At 37.2% G+C, this 18634-nt stretch overlaps 2 protein-coding genes across 2 annotated transcripts in view; one reads left to right on the top strand and one right to left on the bottom strand.

Moving 5' to 3' along the window:
- The window catches only part of LOC129573091 (uncharacterized), a 15402-nt gene extending 6689 nt beyond the window's left edge, over positions 1-8713 (bottom strand). Inside the window, exon 1 of the mRNA XM_055453291.1 lies at positions 7602-8713. Within this exon, the coding sequence (XP_055309266.1) occupies positions 7602-7718 (117 nt within the window). The 5' untranslated portion in view covers positions 7719-8713. The remainder of the gene's footprint in view (positions 1-7601) is intronic.
- LOC129573114 (actin-histidine N-methyltransferase) overlaps positions 1-18560 on the top strand; it is a 27551-nt gene extending 8991 nt beyond the window's left edge. Inside the window, exons 2-3 of the mRNA XM_055453346.1 lie at positions 17187-17510; positions 17626-18560. Coding sequence (XP_055309321.1) covers positions 17187-17510; positions 17626-18124 — 823 coding nt within the window. The 3' untranslated portion in view covers positions 18125-18560. The remainder of the gene's footprint in view (positions 1-17186; positions 17511-17625) is intronic.
- The last annotated feature ends 74 nt before the right edge of the window (positions 18561-18634 follow it).

Below are 18634 nucleotides of genomic sequence, written 5' to 3'. Positions count from 1 at the left end.
CGTCTCAGTTATAGATAAAGAGCTCATAAGTTGTTCTTTCATTCTATCGGGTTGACGAAATATCAAAAATGTTCGCCGAAAAAATCCCGTATAATAAAATGATGAAAGTCAATTTGAAATGTGAATAAATACATTTAAATATTAAATTGAGTGATATGCGGTTCTCATGCAGTACATGTTGAATTAAATTGTGGGTTGAGTGCACAATGTGAATGCCCCAAATATATCACAATCATTTCTCATCAGTATAATCATTATCCAGCTATAAATCATTCGTATTCAATTTTTGTAAGCAATGGTATTGAGATCGATAGCCAGCATTCAATCGCAAACTGAATCACTTCCTCACGTAGCATTTGTTATGGTGTGAGCACGTTGCGCGCCACGTCAAAACGTTGATACCAATTGAAAATGAGTAAAGTGTTGTTTTCACACTGACTGTTCCGTGTTGGTTATCGAATAAGAGAGATATAGAGAGAAAAACAAACTAAGAAGCATGTAAATGATTGCAGTGAACAGCAATCATTCCAAAAATAAAAACAAATGAAATAAATATAACAATAATTGCGCTTGAATTTTTAATTTGGATTTGAAACTCCTATTTTACATGAGATTGGATTTTTATTTTCTATCAGCGCGAGTGTTAATTAATATTTTAATTGATTTGTTAATTTGGTTTTCTTCTAGTATGCTCGTTGTGTAGGTAAAATGGAATGCGGCGCGGCATATTGGTGTTTCTCTTGTATTAAATACAATTGAAAAATGCGTTTTCATCCGAGTGTAATGGAAACGAGCGTGTGCGCGCGTACACACGCTCACACTACACGCGCAAATGATGAATCGTTAAAATAGCACAGCATCAGATGAATATTCTCGCATCTGAGCGCATTGTATTCAAATGAAATGAATCTAAATAGGCATAAATTTCGTTTGTTTTCAATTTATTTTCGGCTGCCCAATTTCAATTTTGTTTGTTCGCAATGGAAAAAAATTGCGTTTTTTTCTGTTTCGTGGCTTGCCATCCGTTTTTCGCGCTTGTTTACATATTTAACAGGGGAGAAAATGCATGACAATCAAAACATACGTTTTCCATGGCAACATGAATATCATCAAGCATCATGTTTTTCAGGTGGTTTTATGTTTGGTATCGTGCGCAAATGGGAAAAAATAAACCACATCAGAATGAGAAATATGCATGTAATTATGGAAATGTGGATTGTAGCAATTAATATTGAGAAAAAAACGAGCGCAAGCGAAATTATGTCAAATTCTATCAATCAGCATCCATTTGGCGCTGACGACCGTTCACATGCAATTCGATGTGAATTGATAGTAGAATTTTAACCTGTAATAAATTAAACTCAATAGTCAATGACTGCAAATCGCCTTATGTCTAATGCCATTAGAACTGATTCGCAAGAAGTGCGCGCATATCGCACAACAAAATATGAAGGAAAACTGGTTTTTGCTTTCATTGAACTCACGTGAAGAAAGGCCGTTCGACTCTATCGACCGTACAAAGCCAAAGAAAGTGCCTTTCAATTATACGCATCTGTTCATTGCTTACGCTGTACGTAGCTCTCTTTCATTTTACTCAAAACTCGGTTCGGAGTCAACTTAATTGCGCTATAATTGAATTACACACATTTTATATGGTGGCTCGTAAGACAACGTTCAAAGCCCCTTGAGAATAATAACTAACCCATGGCAATGCTCAATTGCGTTGGTATGGTTACGTTGATATTTCTCTCAATTTCCTTTTGTATATAGTCTATCCCGATCAAACACATTGAATCAACATCAAATACGCGAAAATGTGATGAAAACCAGTTTATTTATTTTTTCTCTACTGCTGTGTCTTTTGATCCATTCATTTTGCATTTCTCTTTATCTGTCGTGTGCAATTTAATGTGTAAAATGCGCGCGACATAGATCCAACGAACGTTACCACAAATAAGAAAACGGCTTGTAATTAGTAAATATTATTTGTTGTTATTTCTGGTACGTTTTCTCCGTTCGTCAAGCTATTTTAGTATGATAAAACCATATACAAAAGAGTTGAAAAGAAAACCGGTCCGCGCTTATTTCCGCGTGGTTCGAGTACCTGTAATCGAAATTGTCGTACAGCGGCAGCAGGCGCAGTCGTTGCAGCTGCAGTTCGTTCACTTCCTATCTAATCGAAAATCGATTTGAAGCGATTCTGTGAGACCTTTTTTTTCAAATGCTCCATACCATTCCTCTGTGAACATCACTGTCGGCGGGCTTTAACGTACTTAAACTACATTTCTTCGCAGGAAACCATATTGTCTACAGTAAAATCACTTTCCGGAAGTGGTGAAATGGCTGCAAGCGTCAAGTGAGTGGAAAAAATGGCAAACGTTAACCTCGCTCCTCGAGATTAAGCGTTCCGATTATTACAGGATCAACGAGCAAAGCTTCACATAATTACCACATCAAACGTCTATTGAATTGCATTCGGTTCAGCTTGAAGCGACAGTAAAAAGATCAAAAGTGAAGTTGTTAATTCGGGCCAATGCATCCACGACGTATTCATGTGCAACTTTCTTCTCTCGTTTATGCGCTCAGTGGTTTTCAGACGCAAAAGCCCATTTATATGTTGAACGCAATACAAATAGGCACAAATTATTTACATGCATATGAAATAGCGTGAGCGAGTGAGCGTATATGTGTGATCTAATTACCTAGCAGTCGAATCGACAAAAAGAGAAAATTCCAAAGAGCAAATCGAATTGACGAAAGCGATATGCATTGAATCGCCCCACACACGGAGTGAGACTGGATCGGCGCGCATTAGAAGCGAACAAGCGTGCAATCGTATATGAATCTTTTATAATATTTCGAAATCGGTAAATTTAGTTCGCATCTTGGTGCGGTTTGAGTGTGCTGATAAGATGTGCTTGAGCTGCGTGCAGCCGAACGAAAAAACGGAATGAAGCGAGAGAGAGAGAGAGAGAGAGAGAGAAGGAAAAGAAAATCAATTAAACGGATTGCTCTTTTATCGTGCATTGGACAACGATATCTTCGTTTCGCTTCTTCCCTCTTTCTCCAAAACATTGATTTGTTTTGTTATTTTCTTCTTCTTCTTGCATTTTTTTCAGCAAATACACCAGATACTGCTCGATTAACACATAAATAAATAAATACATGCGGCTTGCTCAAATCGCAAGCTATAAAAACAACGTTAAACACTGCTCACATCAATGACTGTTATCGGTTTCACGTGTGCGTGTTATTTTTTCTGCTTTGCGTCGCCTTGCTTTGTTCACTCAATCTTCGGATCGCATACGTATCAAATGCACCATCGGATCCAAGCCAAATAGATGGATAGAAAAAGAAAAGAAAAATTGTTTATCGAGAGAAATTTGGACTTGTTTCGATTTTCTTTTCCCTTCGATCGGTGCGCATCGTCATATCACATTGCAAAAGAAAGACAACAAACACCGATACGAAAGAAACAACATTAAAACTGAAACGATTTCAAATGGACTGACATGTTCACAAGCTGCTGCTGCAGCGTTGTTGCAGCGTTGTTGCTTTTGTTTGGCACATTTAGACCATACACACATCGACTTTTTCCGTTTTATTGATTTATAGCTACTTGTTTCGATGGGCAGCCAGTTCAGAATGCACTTCCATTCAAAATGTATTCTTATGTATACATTAAGTGTACACATGTTCCATAGTCTACACGTCTTCAATCGTCTGCCGATTCAATGCAACAAATTTATTAGGTGAATGAAATCGAATTTCGAAAAAAAATGAAAGAAAAACGCAACGAAAAAACAAAAAACACAGAAATATTGGGTACTGTTACAGTACTACTGTATGAGTAGCAATAGCATTTGAACGTATGCTTTGACCAACCGACAAATTCGTTTGAGCTACTTTGTCGAACAAAAAGAAATCGGCTTGCGATTCCGCACTGTTCTTCTATTGCTGCTGACTTGCGCATTTCGCAATTGAAATTCACTTGATTATTATTTATTGCTTTTAAAAGCAATCGACCAGGAAATGATGAATGATTCCAAAACCACTCGCTACTAATTATTTGTCGAATAATTGCTGAAGAACGTTTACACAAGCAACCGTTTCGTTGTTGCTGTTGGTTTGTTCGAATTATGCATCTTACAACGAAGAGCAACCAAAAACAACATTCCATATCGGAATAAAAAGAAACATCTCCCATAAAGATTACCGTTATTTCTTATCTCAACGATGTAACGTAAAAAAAAACGCATATTTACTGCGACACACAAAACAAAAAAATGCGAAAGCAAAGCATTATCACGTGAGTAAATCAATAGATGGGGAAGTGAAGAGTGAATGTCGGCGATTTTGGAGCGAATCTATGAAAACGAAATTTAGATACAAGGTGAAAAAACTCATAAATTAAACACCGTTTAAAATTGTTAAATAATCAACGAAAAACCAAATCAAATCACTTTTTCCCGAAAATCACAACTTGTTTCATTCGAAAATCGTTTTGATGGTTAACGAAGTGTGACCATAATTTTCACAAGCCGATCTTTTTTTTTTGCTTCATCATAACATAAGGCCTATAGACGCAAAATAACATAACAGATGTTCCGTTGCTCCAATAAGAGCAAGTGTTGATAAACACAAACAAGTTCATTTTTTTTCTTCTTCTCACCAACCCATCTGATTGTAAAAGTAAAGCGAGCGAAAATAACGTTGATGTCTTTTATCTTGTCACACAAACCCACAATCAAATGCTTGCCCAAGATTCAATCAGGTGAAACGTTATTAAAAACGAATAATTAGAAAGAAGCAGCATAAAAGAAGAAAAAAGTAACAACACAGACCGTGTTTATGGTTTTCTGTATCGTATACTCTATTCGTTGTGTCTGTTTTCGCATATTTCTCCCGTCGTAAAACAATAATGGGAGAGTTTTATAGTGAATGAGCCGCTGTTATCATGAACGTCGCTGTATTCCGTTTATGATGGCTGCATTTTTTTTGCTGCCGCCATACCTCTACCATATGATTGGTATAACTGTCGTATGGCAACAAAAGAATCGCAGTCAAAAGAAATGAATGAGCGAGGAAAAAAAGACACAAAAACAAAATAAAAACCTATAAAATGGAAAATGAATTTTTTTTTTTTTATAATCTAGTATGACATAAATTTCGAAACCTGTCAAAATGCGTTTCGCTGGCAGTAACAAAACAATTATGGGTGAAATTGAAACGATGCCTTGAATAAGCTCGATGAGACAGAAATGAGATGGTTCAGTAACGATGATGTGAGCAGAATGGATTAATTAAAAGCGGGAAATCCGAAGAAAATTGGTAACAATTGAAAAGCCAAAGTGAAACGGCAAAGAAATCAAAAAGCACGACATCACCGGTGGCACGCGCGCACGTTCGCCTCAAGGTCTTTCTCGCAATTTAGAATTTCGAATTTCATTTCCCTTTTGGAATTTCTATCGTTTCATTTTTGTTTCGAAGCTGAAAAAAAATGCAGCATTGAAATCAATTTGGGTGCACGCAGTGAAAATAAAATAAATTCTTCAGATTCGCCGAAACTAACGATGAATGCAAAATGTTTTGCCAAACAAAAGAGCACATTAATCGCTGCCAAGGTTTTCTATATTGTATTCACATGCCCAAGTCGAGAAGCGAATTTAATAAGTCAACAAGTTTCAACATTGTGTGTGTGTGTGTGTGTGCACTGTGTATGCAATCAAAGATGCGGTTGCGATGCAGCTTGCAAACATGAAAATTTTGCTAAATTCCGACTTTGTTTTTATTTTCAATGTGCACGGCGCATCTTTTGTGCGGTGCAATTCGTATAGCATCCAGCTAATTCGGTTCCATAGGGCGCCACACAAAAAGCAAATAATTTTCAATTATGAGCATGTATGCTGCCACAAAAGCATCACACGCATTTTTAATTTCGTATTTGAATGCAGTAAACGGGTTTTCTCTCCCTCTATCTCTTTCTCTCTCTCTCTCTCGTTCACGAGATTTCTCGATCTATCATTTGTAGCAAATTTTGAAACAATGTAGCATCAAGGTTTTTCTTTCTTCTTCCCAGGCAATAACAATTTTCGGCGTGCCTTACAGTCGGCACACTTGTTCGAAAACTTTTACTTATAAATACCCAGAGCAGCAATTAGTTTAATGAATTAAGCGCAATGCACATCACACAGCGTCAGCGTCTTATCAGTGCCGGAAAAAAATAGAAAACATTAGTGGAAAAACGGGAATCTCACGACGTTAGCCCGAAAATGTGTAGCAAATTGTAGAGACGTCGTTCCGCTCTCCCTCTCTCTCTCTCTCTCTCTCTCTCTGCTCTGTGCGCTTTGCTGTGTCAGAGAAAAACTCAAGTAATTTTTATAAAAGTCGAGGCGGGCGAAAAATATCTGATTCCAGTCGCATGTACGGGGCAAATATGTGGTTTTTCTTCTCTGCTTTACTCTCACCAGGCTTAATATTCAATTAGTAAATGGCGTTTTTCTCGATGGGCAGAATGGAAGCAAAAACGCTCAGAATTCATGTTGGAAATTCATTAAATTCGATTCGATTTTGAGCAGAAAATTTCGATACGGTGCTGCACTTCGGCCAATTTATGCTGTCTACAAATTGGGTAAATGTTTGTTTTTCGAAAATTGCGGCTAAAAAGCAACAATCATCAATCAAATTTATTGCGAACGCGCTTTACCACGCGTTAAAACGCACATACACACGCTTTTCCCAACCAACTAATTACAAGAACTATCGATGCAAACGGCTAATCGGCATTATTTTCAATTTTCAACAAAGCTCGCCATTCCACATACACACACAAACTCAAAGAAGAACGCATGAAAAAGCAACAATTGTGAATGAAACATTCCGAACAGCGGCAATGATTTTGTGATTTCGATACTATGCCGCTGTGCTGTTTGGCAAACATGTGAAGATAACATACACACTGCTGGCTATGATTCGCTGATTGTAGATCAACTTGTATCTCATTCAACGAATTTTCTCTTGAAAGAAAAAAAAACAAATCTCTCGACGTGCGAATTGTGATGATGGATGCACATCTCTCTCTCTTTCGCAATACACATTTTGATAGCATCGATATTGTGGTGTACTCAACGGTATCGTGTTTTGTTTGAAATGTTTCAACAATCCTGATCTTGGTTCAGTGGTGGTTTTCCAATACGAATATGGATCGAGCACGCTTTTGGCAAAACAAAGAAAAGTTATTCTTAATGAAGCCAATCAAACTGAAGCATATTTCCATTAGTTCAACAATGATTTAAATCAGCAAGCAAAAATGTTTGGTTTCAACAAACGTGATGATTGTTCGCAATGAAAATGTCTACCAACCATTTTCGGTGTGGTTCTTAAATGACCGGAATTCCAATTAAATTTTTTGTTTCTCATTTCGACACTTCACACAGCTCGCAAAATGGGATGGCGTGGAAAAGTGCATTTTTTCCACCAGGAATTGAATCAATTTCGAACTTTCATCCAAAACAAGGCTAAACAAAACCTCATTTGGGATATGAATAAGTTTCGTTTTTTTTTGTCTGTTGTTAAATGTTGTTGGAATATGAGAGTTTTACCTGTGTGTCGTCTTCGTTGACTGCATCAACAGCAACTCCGTTCGCCGCATGCAAGTGTTGTTGTGATAAAATCCAAATGAACACTGGCAAAAGTTTTATGAAATACCATTTGATCATGTTTTTGCCGGTCGCTTCTCTATTCCAAAACACACACACACACACACTTTGCGCACAGTTTTCTCGAATGAAATTCCTCGGTATTTTTCACTTTATTACTTCATTAGTACATTTTAGTTGTTTTCGTTAGTGGTGTTGTCGTTTTTTATTCTCTGTTTTGTCTTCTTCTTATTCTTTTGTGTCCGTTACGTTTAAAATTCTGTTACTTCGTAAACTCTCTCTGGACCGTGAGCTTTTAGTTTGGAAAATTTAATTATGATGACTTTTTTTTCGTATTTCGGCTGAAACTTTTATCAGTTTCATTGAGTCACTGAGTGTAACACAATAAAAGTTTTTGTTCACATAGTTCGACTGGCAGAATTGTCGCACCGGAGTCACACAATCAATCACAAAATAATAAAAATAATGATAAAAATTGCTATCAATTTTAATTAAAAACTTTCGAATACTTTTTTTTATAGCTTCAGCTATTTTCTTTTCCATACAAGCGAGCGAGTGAAACAAAAAAACTAAAACCGATTTGTAATATTTTATACAACGTTTGTAAAATTGAATTTCAGTTCACTTTTTTCCCTGTTATTGTAATGGTTGTCATGCGAATCTGCATAAAACTCCAGTTTATTATTCAGTTCGATTAAAGGGGAAAAAAACGATCACACAAAAAACTCCATCAATTTCATTTCCGGTAACACAAATGGATGCAAAAAATATGTTTTGCTTCACAATTTGCTCAAACTTTAAACGAATGAAAATCGGAATAAATACAATTTTTCAAAGCGTCATGGAAAACGATGCACCTTCAACAACGTCCAACAAACAAGTGATTCTTCGAAGGCAAAACTTGAAAATTCACAATCGCAAGTGCATGCTCCACACCTCCAACGAGCTCATGCTACCTTCAATGTTTAATCAACGTGTTTGCAGTGACACACGGCTCTCTATGCTGCGAACGAAAAGCATGAAACACACACTGGCAGCAGCCGTGGTTGTACACTGCAAAGCATGCCGCTAACTCTCTGTTTCTCGCTCGGTGTCTGTCTCTCTCGCTCTCTGTTTCTCACATTCAGTGTATTTGCTTCACAGCCGCCTAAAACGGAGAGCGCAACGCTTCACATACACACAACGGAACGACGGCGTGTTGTGCTTTCGAGTCGGTCGGTGAAAAATATTGTGTGCGCTTCGGCGACGAAAACGGGGAAAATAAATGAAAAGAAGGAAATCGAAACACAGAAAAATTATCGGTACACACGAGACGATGCATATATTTATGATGTGTTGTAGCAGCTTACAGTAGCCAATCGACCATTCGATAAATGGCATCTGCACGAATTGTCATTCGTACCGAGACCAAACATTTTGCATACATTTTTCATTTGCAACATAACGAGAAAGAAACCTCCCTCCCTTCCCATTTCAGCCCATTCAAACAATTGGCAAAAGAATCCGAACGCTACAAATATGAATCGGGCCAACGATAGAGCCAAGCTAAAACGGAAGGGAAAATATTGCATTATTTTATTTAGACATAAAACAGCAACGACAACAACAACGGGAAATATCTGCAATTTATCTGTGAGCTATGGATTCGGTGTATTTCATTCAAATGTCTCGAATGGAAATAGATCAAACCAGGAGTGGCTGTGTCATTGTCTGTCTGTGTGCTTGACTATGGCACGCTGAATAATGAATTGTGAGGACTCTTACTCGTCAGAGTAGAGGTAAAATGAATCGCAATCGTAACTGTCATTCTTCTCGGCACAATACAACACAGCACAGCACACCACACAAAAAACCGTTTCTTTGGCATTATTTTTTTTTCTCGCCCATCACAAATTTCAACCATGACGATTTTTTTTTCTGTTGTCCAACCAACGAACGGTAGAGCATTTTTCAGTGGTGCTTTTTCAGCGTTCGATGTTTTCAGCAGCATTTTTTTCTTCTGTTGAATGCTATGCTCAAGTGCTCTTTGACAGTAGTACTTGGGCAAACATTGGCCAGCCAGTTGAAGTTACAAAAAAAGCAAAGCTCTCAAGCCACTTCATCCCTTGGATTGTTATTGTTTGCCAAGATATTATGCACAGGACGAAGCATTTTTGACTCGAATGAGTATGGGTCACAACGATTATGTAAACAAATCGAATCACATAAATGAACGAAAAATGTCAGGACGTGGATGGAAACAAAAACTGTCACCCTGTGTCTGTTTTATTTTTTTTGGCTTTCTCTCTGTTTCTGCTCATTGTGATCGGGGTGAGCGGCAAGTCGAAAATGAAACTAGGCGAACAAATTTGCACGTGAAACGGTTCACCATACCCGCATACACACACACACAAACACGCTGCCAACCAAGCACGAATAGCGTGATTGGAAAACACTTAGGTTGACAGCTTGGATTTTCCGTTTGCTAGGCAAACGAGAAAATGTTATCTTGAGCATGCCACGAGCGAAACGCTGTCAATCCAAAAACTTTACATGGGATGCTTTTATTTTTATCATCAGCCCATGTACTAGCATCATTGTCGCCACCTCATTGTTGTATTTTGACTGTGTGTTTGCCATTCGTAATCCTAATCCAACTTTAATCCGTTTATCTCACTTTTTGTCGTTTTTGTTGTTGTTACCGTTGCTATGCTTTGAGCTGGAGCGCATATATACATGTGCAAGAGCACACTGAGAAACAGAGCGCTCTCGACAAATAAAGAGATCAGGTGTTTATTTTCTATGCAGCATTCGAATCCATTGTGTTTGGAAATGCATATATTTGGTTTTCTATCTGTGTAAATAAACAATAGTTTGTCGCCGGGATAGACACAATAGTCCTTAAATAGGCCACTCAATATCGTTCGGAATGCATTCAAATGCAAATATCAGCCGAACATTTTCGGATATTTTGAAATATTTATTATACACAGCAAACATTTTGACTCTGCGCCATTTGCAAATGTTTGTTTATGGAATTCGGAGCACATTAAAAAATATCGCTTATGAACTGTTGGTATGTGTGCATGTGTATCGGCAACACATGTGAAATCATTCCAATTAGATTATAAATGGCATAAATGCAATTTCTTGTTGTTTCGGGTCATCATGTGCGGCCAATAATAACATGCAATCACATCGAAATCTACCAACACCAAAGTGCAGTATATTCCATGGCCCGTGTCACTATGTGCTGTGACCACGGTGCGCTAGTGTGTGTGCGCGTTTTGATAATCAATTTTCCGTTTTCCGTTTCACTCTTTGATTTGATCATGTATTTTGTCGAATCGTACAAACCGTCTCTACACAAAATCACACCACAAATAACACGCTGTCATGCTGAAGTCCATGCCAATTCAATTGAAATGAATCCAAACGCCACTTGTCCAATACCCATCTCATTTTCCATTTAACAAATTGGTCAGAGTACATCGGTCAAACCTCTAACCATATGCAAGCTTATAATTTTCCGGTCGTGCCAAATTCATAAATTATAACATTGACAATATTGATTGCGAATCCAGTCGCATGCACTTCAAAATATTGTTCCAATCAAATCGTGATCATTTGTAGCTAACATTTGAGGTAAAATCTTATCATGTAATTAAAATTTCCCTTTGTTCCTCCGCCTCCATCATTAATTAAAGTTTTCCGAGGAAATGAATGATTCACATTTTATTACTTTGCCAACTCCAACAATTTTACTTGAGAATCAATAATGCAATTAAACGATGTCGTGTTTGAAACACGGTGTTTCTATCGTCATTGTTTCATTTTAATTTCCATTCACATCTTCGGCTTCAATGTATTGATTTTTCTTCCGTTGTTATATTCTCCACACAGTTTGGCTTGCTTACTTGTTAAAGACAATTGCTCTCAAATCAACAAACTCTTAGAACAACGCAACTCCGTCGCGGATAAACAATCCCCAAAACACTTGTCGTTTCCCATTTTCGGTGTCATTATTGTAGTTTGGCGCTATTGCTATTTTGCAAAAGTATTACGTTTTTCTTGGTGCACTGTGAAAATCGGTTTCTGGGATAGAATGAAGTGCGACAGCGAATAGAAGAAAAATGGAAATCATTAAAGTACTCTTTTTTCGGTGAGAGTTAAAGAGAGAGAGAGAGAGAGAGAGAGAGAGAGAGAGAGAGAGAGAGAGAGAAAGGGAGACAGAGAGTGAAAGAATTTGTGAAGTGGAGAATTAAAATTCCATATTGTAAAGTGGTTCTTTAAAAAAGTTTTTCATTCACTAATAACAGTTAATCGGTTAATCGCATTGGTTTTGGTCGTACAGCACAACTTTTAAGATCTCATTCATAATTCAGTAACTTTGTCGCCACTTAAGTACTCTTCTCACATTTACAATGCAATGTGTCTCTCAATTGTCGATTTTTCACCAAAAATAACCAAAGACACAGGTAAATTGAAGTGATGGTTTCTCGATAATAATAACCATATATGTGCTGGCATACAAGAGAAAACGCCATATTGTCACCGTCAACTCGACTGTAATTGACAGTTGGAAAAGTAAGCACTTGTACAACATCTCAATTAAATTGTGAATTTCCGTGGCATTGGCATATGTAGCAGCAAACGATAGTCAACGATGAATGGGCTTTTGTTCGTGCACTGCGCCATTCAATCGAAGAAAACAATGATGAAAAGTGGTTCAAGTGCATCGTTATAAAGTATGAGAGGAAAGTGTGCTATTATTATTTCATCTTCCGAGAGAATTAAGCAATGGCATTAAATAATTTAATGAATCGAAATGGCAACCGAATAATAACGTTCATGAGCAACAGCAAATGTTGAATCTACGCTCAAACATAATATGGACTGTTTTTTTGTATGACAAAACGAAACGTTATACATTTAGATGCACAGACATTTCGAGTATCCACTTGTGCTCAGAGAGTTTGCAAACATTATCCATGTAATTTTTTCTCTCTCTTTTTTGTCGGAAGGTGACCACATGCATGAAAACGTTAAAACAATTTCAACGCTCTAGACGGTTTTAATCGCTCACATTTTCAAGCGGTTTTCAGCTCGCATACGATGCAGATAAAACTATTTCAAAATTTTACGAATGCCTCACAAAATATTCAAGCTCACCGAGAGCAAAAACCAGAAGAGAAAGAGAGGGAGAGAGAGAGAGAGAGAGAGAGAGAGAGAGAGAGAAAAATTTGTGGTACATATTCGTTCAACTGTAAAAATGTGGTTCACTAGTTTTATTTTTACAGTGCTAGCCCGACCATTGCCACTGCTGTTGCCGTTGATACACTACAAAAACAATTGAATAGATTGTAGCATATTTTCATTTCACTGCGGCCAACCATTTCAACTAATTATGATCAATCATTGAACGCATGTGAACAATGTGCCATTTGCTTTAGTACATTTGCACTTCCGTAACGGAGTTCATCAGGCTTATTACACAACCGCAACTAAATTCAATGAATATATAAATGGAACAACAAAAAATATGTGTGGTTAATGTACTTTGTGACACAGCCACTAAAAAACTAATTGCATAATTTACAAACTTATGTGTTACGCATTCTATATTTGCCGAGCTGCCTGTGTGAACTGTGTATTTTTGTCGCATTTTCACGAAGAGATCTTCCCATCACCTGGACTGAAGTCTTGCAGCTTTACAACTATTGCGGGAAAATTTCCACTCATTTTTAGTTTGAAAAAAAAAGAAAAGTTTTTATGTAGTTTGATTACAGCCAAGTATGGTTTTTAGTGGAATATGACATCGCAGTGAAACATGAATTGCAAGGAGAACTTTCTTTAATAAGCAAAATATTAACTGAAGATCATCAATAAATTCCGAGAATAAAATAATTGGATTGCAAGTAGTTTTCGTTGCAAAGAAATCAAAATGTTCATCGTTTTGATTGCATGTGATACCTGTTCTGTTCTGATTCTACCAAATGAAAGTGGACAAAGTAATTTCAGTAAAAATGGAAGCGGAAATATGATAAATTTTTATGATTGCAGTGCCATTTCAATGGTGAATACAAAAGCAATGACAAAACTCGACAACTGAAGGAAAATCATGTTTCAAAATGGAAAACAGCGAGCATTCTAACAATTGAGAGAAATATCTTTTTAAAATTGAGATACAGTTGTAGTAGAAAATCCAGTAGAAAGTGGTTGTATCTATGTTTTATGACTTGAGTGATGCCCATTTTATGTACGAGTCCACGCATTTCATTCAATCATTTTTTTTTGTTTGTACGCGTTTGCTCCATTCATTTTGTGTGTATTTTGTCATCGCACAAAAGCAGTAGCGAGCATTGTGTGCTTGCATGCACCTTGTTCTCCCATGGTGGAGCAGATCTGTGTGGACATTTTCATTCTCACATTTTATATTTTCAGCAATGAATAACGCACATCATTTTAGTTGTTATTTTAGATCGGTATGCATGCCATCGTTTCACAGAAACAGCACTTAAAAAAATGTAAAATGTTACGAATGAAATATAAAACAGCGTTTTTGTTTTGTTGATGGAGAGAGAGAGAGAGAGAGAGAGAGAGAGCGCAAGCGAACGAGTGAAAAGAAGCGCAGGTTGTTGGAGCGAAAGCGAATAAAAAATCATTATTTCATTCGCATATGAAGGCCCCAGACATTCAAACAAAAAGAAGAGCTGGCAAATGTAAAATGCGAGATGGTGAACAAATTACGCTCGGCACAGACACAGACACACACACACACACACACATGCACATACTCACACACACACACACACACACACATCCAGCAAACAGAACAAATGAATTATGGCAACTGCATATTTTTCTGTTCTACTTTGCTCGCCATCTTCCTGCCACAATCGAGGGCTGTTTTTTTTTGCTCTTTTATAGTTTAGAACCTAAGGCGGTATGAACTCGTACTTGCACCTTGCCATTACACATTTCTTCTCTGTAATGGGGAAAATGTTTTTTTCTTTCTCTCGCGCGCGCGTTAAAAGGCTGGCAGCGAGAGTAGAGAGGGAGAAAGAACGAGGGAAAAGTGAATGAAAAAGTGGTAGTTTTATTTACGTAGTTCGTTTTGTTGCTGTCGTTTAAGTTCAGCGGCCAAACAAAAGGGATGAAAAATTGCATCGAAATGCGAAAGAATAATACTGTGTATGTAGAGAGAGAGAGAGAGAGAGAGAGGGTGAGAAAAAACGTGGATGCAAGCACAAAGGTCTTGAATACAAAGCAAGGTACTACTAGCAACACCATTAAGCTCACAAACAGCCAAAGCTCACAAAAAGAGAACGAAATCCGGATTGACACGGTGCTAGACTCGCGCGCTCACACACACACACACGAAAAAAATGAAGTGTTAGCAGGGAAAAAAGTAAATAATCTCACTGGCGAACAGCATTTTTACGATCTCGAAGCGATTAAGCGTTCCGCAAATGCGAGCAGAGAACAACTGCATCGGCTAAATAATGGCTTTGTGATATGATTTATAGAGCACAAACGCTCTTTGATGTTTTACTGTGAAATCAACGAAAAATGCAAACGATACACATACACCTTGTATCAGCAAGCACTCTCGAACCACTTTTTTCTTCTGCTCATACAATTAGCCGAAAAAGAACTAGAGCAAAAAAGCAACCACATTCTGATGATGGTAATCACAAGAAGACTTAATGGGCAAACACAAAATGGTAAGAAAAAAATTTAGTGCACAAATTTCGGATGTCAGTTATGTAAATAATGCACCGATTTTAAAGTGGAAACACGAAAACATCGGCAAATGCAATACCATTAATCATCGTGTAAGCGATCATTCGATTCAATTATCCTCGCTGCTCGAGCGTTATGCACGAAGTATAATGAAGCGAAGCTAATGCAAAAATAATCGCTTTAAACGAACAGAAGGTGTTCGATATAATTAAAATTATACAGATTAAAGCGTGGCAACTTTGTCTAATGGCCACACATATATATTTAACATGGGTATTGAACCTAATTTGACGACGACGATGATAATAATTTATCATTTATGCTCGATTTCGTGCTAATGTCGCAAGCGAAGTAAATATACGGTGGAAAAAGTAGCGTTTTGATTATCATAACTTAATTAGTAATAAAAATTCCCGGAACACGACGACGAAGAAGAATGGCAAAGACTCTTGCTTTTTTCTAGCTTGAATCAGTTCACCTGTTCAGCAGCACCAGTAGCACCAGCAACAGCACCCGTGGTAAGGTGAAGTGAGTGACATGAGGAAAGTGTGCAAAGATGTTGTTGGTGTAAATTTTGCTTACAATGGCAAGGTCAATAATCTCTGTTTGATTTACGACACACATGCATTGAATTGAATGCACTCGTTTTGCATACAATGAGTAGGCTTACGTTGCCATGATTTAATGTACTCCGGTTCAAAATGACAACGAGCCGAAAAGCCATAGTTGAGTTGCCTTGAATCGGTAAACTATCGTGTGTATTTTGCATTTATAATAATCCACAAATGAGCTTCGGCTCAAAACATAAATTCTCGATGACACACGACTGCATTTCAGAGCACAATGCAATCAATAAGTTTGAAGTGTTGATCCAAACAGATCGAGTATCAGAGCGATGTGTGTGTGTGTGTTTAGCTTCGATGTTGGTTACTTTCACTTTCTTGTGTTTTGCGCTTGTTTGTGCATTTACTGTAAAATTGCCGAAGACGACCATGCATGTATCGAATGTACAATGTACATATTGAAATACATTTCATCCAACCGAAGAAATGAATCCCAATTGCAATATGAATATTTATTATTTAATTCGAAATATGGAAATGGTGAATCGCATTAGCATCATCGTCATGCCAAACAAGCTTTAACCCAATGGAAAAACGTAATTCGCATCACAAAATCAGCGATATTAATTCCGTTTACAACCATTCATTCAAATTGTTTTTCATGCTGCACATTTGCAGCTGCGTTCTGCCGCAAGCGAACCGATTGAGCCCGCAAGAGCGCGCGCGTGTCGGTGTTCATTTTTTTTGTCCATCTATATAATCGTGGCAAAGTTGAACACGGTGATTTTTCCATTTAACAAATGGCATTGTGAAGCGTGTTTTCCTTTTGACAAGCGTTTCATTATTGATCCGAGTAATACAAACCGAATCATTTGGTTTGGTTTGCACAATGGATTCGACTTGAAATATTTACGATTCCATATGTAATTGATTTTGCGCCATTACATCGTTGAATTGATGTGATTAAAGTGTTGATATTTCCACTTTTTGCCTATTTGCATATCATTTGATACGGGTATTTAAGAGTTTTAAGAGTCTGAGAGAGAGAAAAACCCGGCGACTTTCACAAATGGCCAGACAGCATTTGTTTTTCTATTCATTTGTCATGTGATATTATCACGTTTCGATTTCTTTGGTTTTCAATATTTCAAATTCACAATTAAAAGTAACGAGATGTAATACAGTTCAATAATTTAACGCTTATTTTTACGTTTTTTTCCTCTATATTTTGTATTTTCAGCTGGGCCGTTTCGACAGTGATGACCCGTCAAAACCGGATCATGACCCAGCAAAATGCCATTCCGTCGGAAACGAATAATAACAACACCGAAGACACGGCGAAAGGTGAAAATGGAACCAACGATACTAAGGAAGAAAGTGTTGAAACGCCGGCGTTAATTCCACTCTGGGATCTGGCCAATCACGAAGATGGTGTTGTAACCACATCTTACAATATCACCGACGGCCAAATCGAAGGAGCTATTCAAAGCGATACCAAAAAAGACGAACAGATTTTCATTCACTACGGAAATCGAAGTAATGCCAATTTGCTCGTTCACAATGGGTAATGAACCAATTTATTTTTAAACCGCAAAGAAAAAGCATTTTTCATCAATTGTTATATGATCGAAGTTAATTTTTGGTTTCTAATTTTTTTTCTACTTATTTTCAATTTTCAGTTTTGTTGTTGAAAACAATCAATGGGATAGTGTGGTGATTCGTTTGGGACTGAGCCAATCTGATCCGTTAGTGAAGCAGCGTTCGCAATTGTTGGACAGCATTGGAATTACGAAAAATAGCGAAATCACAGTATTACCAGCACCAAAGTGTATATCACCCGAATTGCTAGCATTTGTACGTATTTTCAATATGAACGAAGAACAATTGAATCACTGGTTGGCTCCAGAAAAGGTGGCTGGCGATTTACTTTACCTGGACTGTGCACTCGACACAACGCTCGAAATTAAAACATGGAACTTTTTGAAGATGCGATTACAATTGCTGCTCAAAGCATTCCCAACCACTTTGGACGATGACGCCAATATGCTGGAACAGCATCAAAAGAAAGGACAACAAAAATTGGGCCACATCAAAATGATGATCATTCAGTATCGTATCATGGAAAAACGCATTTTACGCGACGCATTGACGTACATTGAAGAGCGTTCCAAGCCATAAAGCATCACAATTTCATTCTTTGAATACACAAATCTATCTCCAGCAATCACCTGAACCTTTTCACACACTTTTTTTTTAAATGGAATTGCAACACACCGAAATTCTAATCTTATTTTGACAAACAATTCCTTTTTTGTTTTCTTTTTTGTTTGAGTGGCTTTTTTTATTTATGAATAGATGCTAAAATTTATATCTAAACCTTTCCTCACTAATAATAAGAAGCAACATATTACCTTTTGCATCACTAAATCCACATATTAATTTTTGGATAAAATGAAAATTCAGCTTGAATTAACTCTACTAAATCAAAAGTATCTGTTGTTGTTTTGCAATAAAACGAAATTCAATTTTTTCTTTCAAACAGTTCTATGGAATCGAAATTACGTGATTTTGATCAATTGAAATCTATCTGAATAAATGTAATTTGTTCATGACATATACAATGTCTTTTAATGTAGAAAATTGAATCAAGATCGAACTGGAGATCGATTGAAAGAGGTAACCATCGAA

Source organism: Sitodiplosis mosellana, unplaced genomic scaffold (genome assembly GCF_009176505.1).
Source record: "Sitodiplosis mosellana isolate CC-2019 unplaced genomic scaffold, AAFC_SMos_1.0 Smas_scaffold_1, whole genome shotgun sequence".
Lineage (NCBI taxonomy): Eukaryota > Metazoa > Arthropoda > Insecta > Diptera > Cecidomyiidae > Sitodiplosis > Sitodiplosis mosellana.
This window is presented reverse-complemented; position numbering and strand designations above follow the sequence as displayed.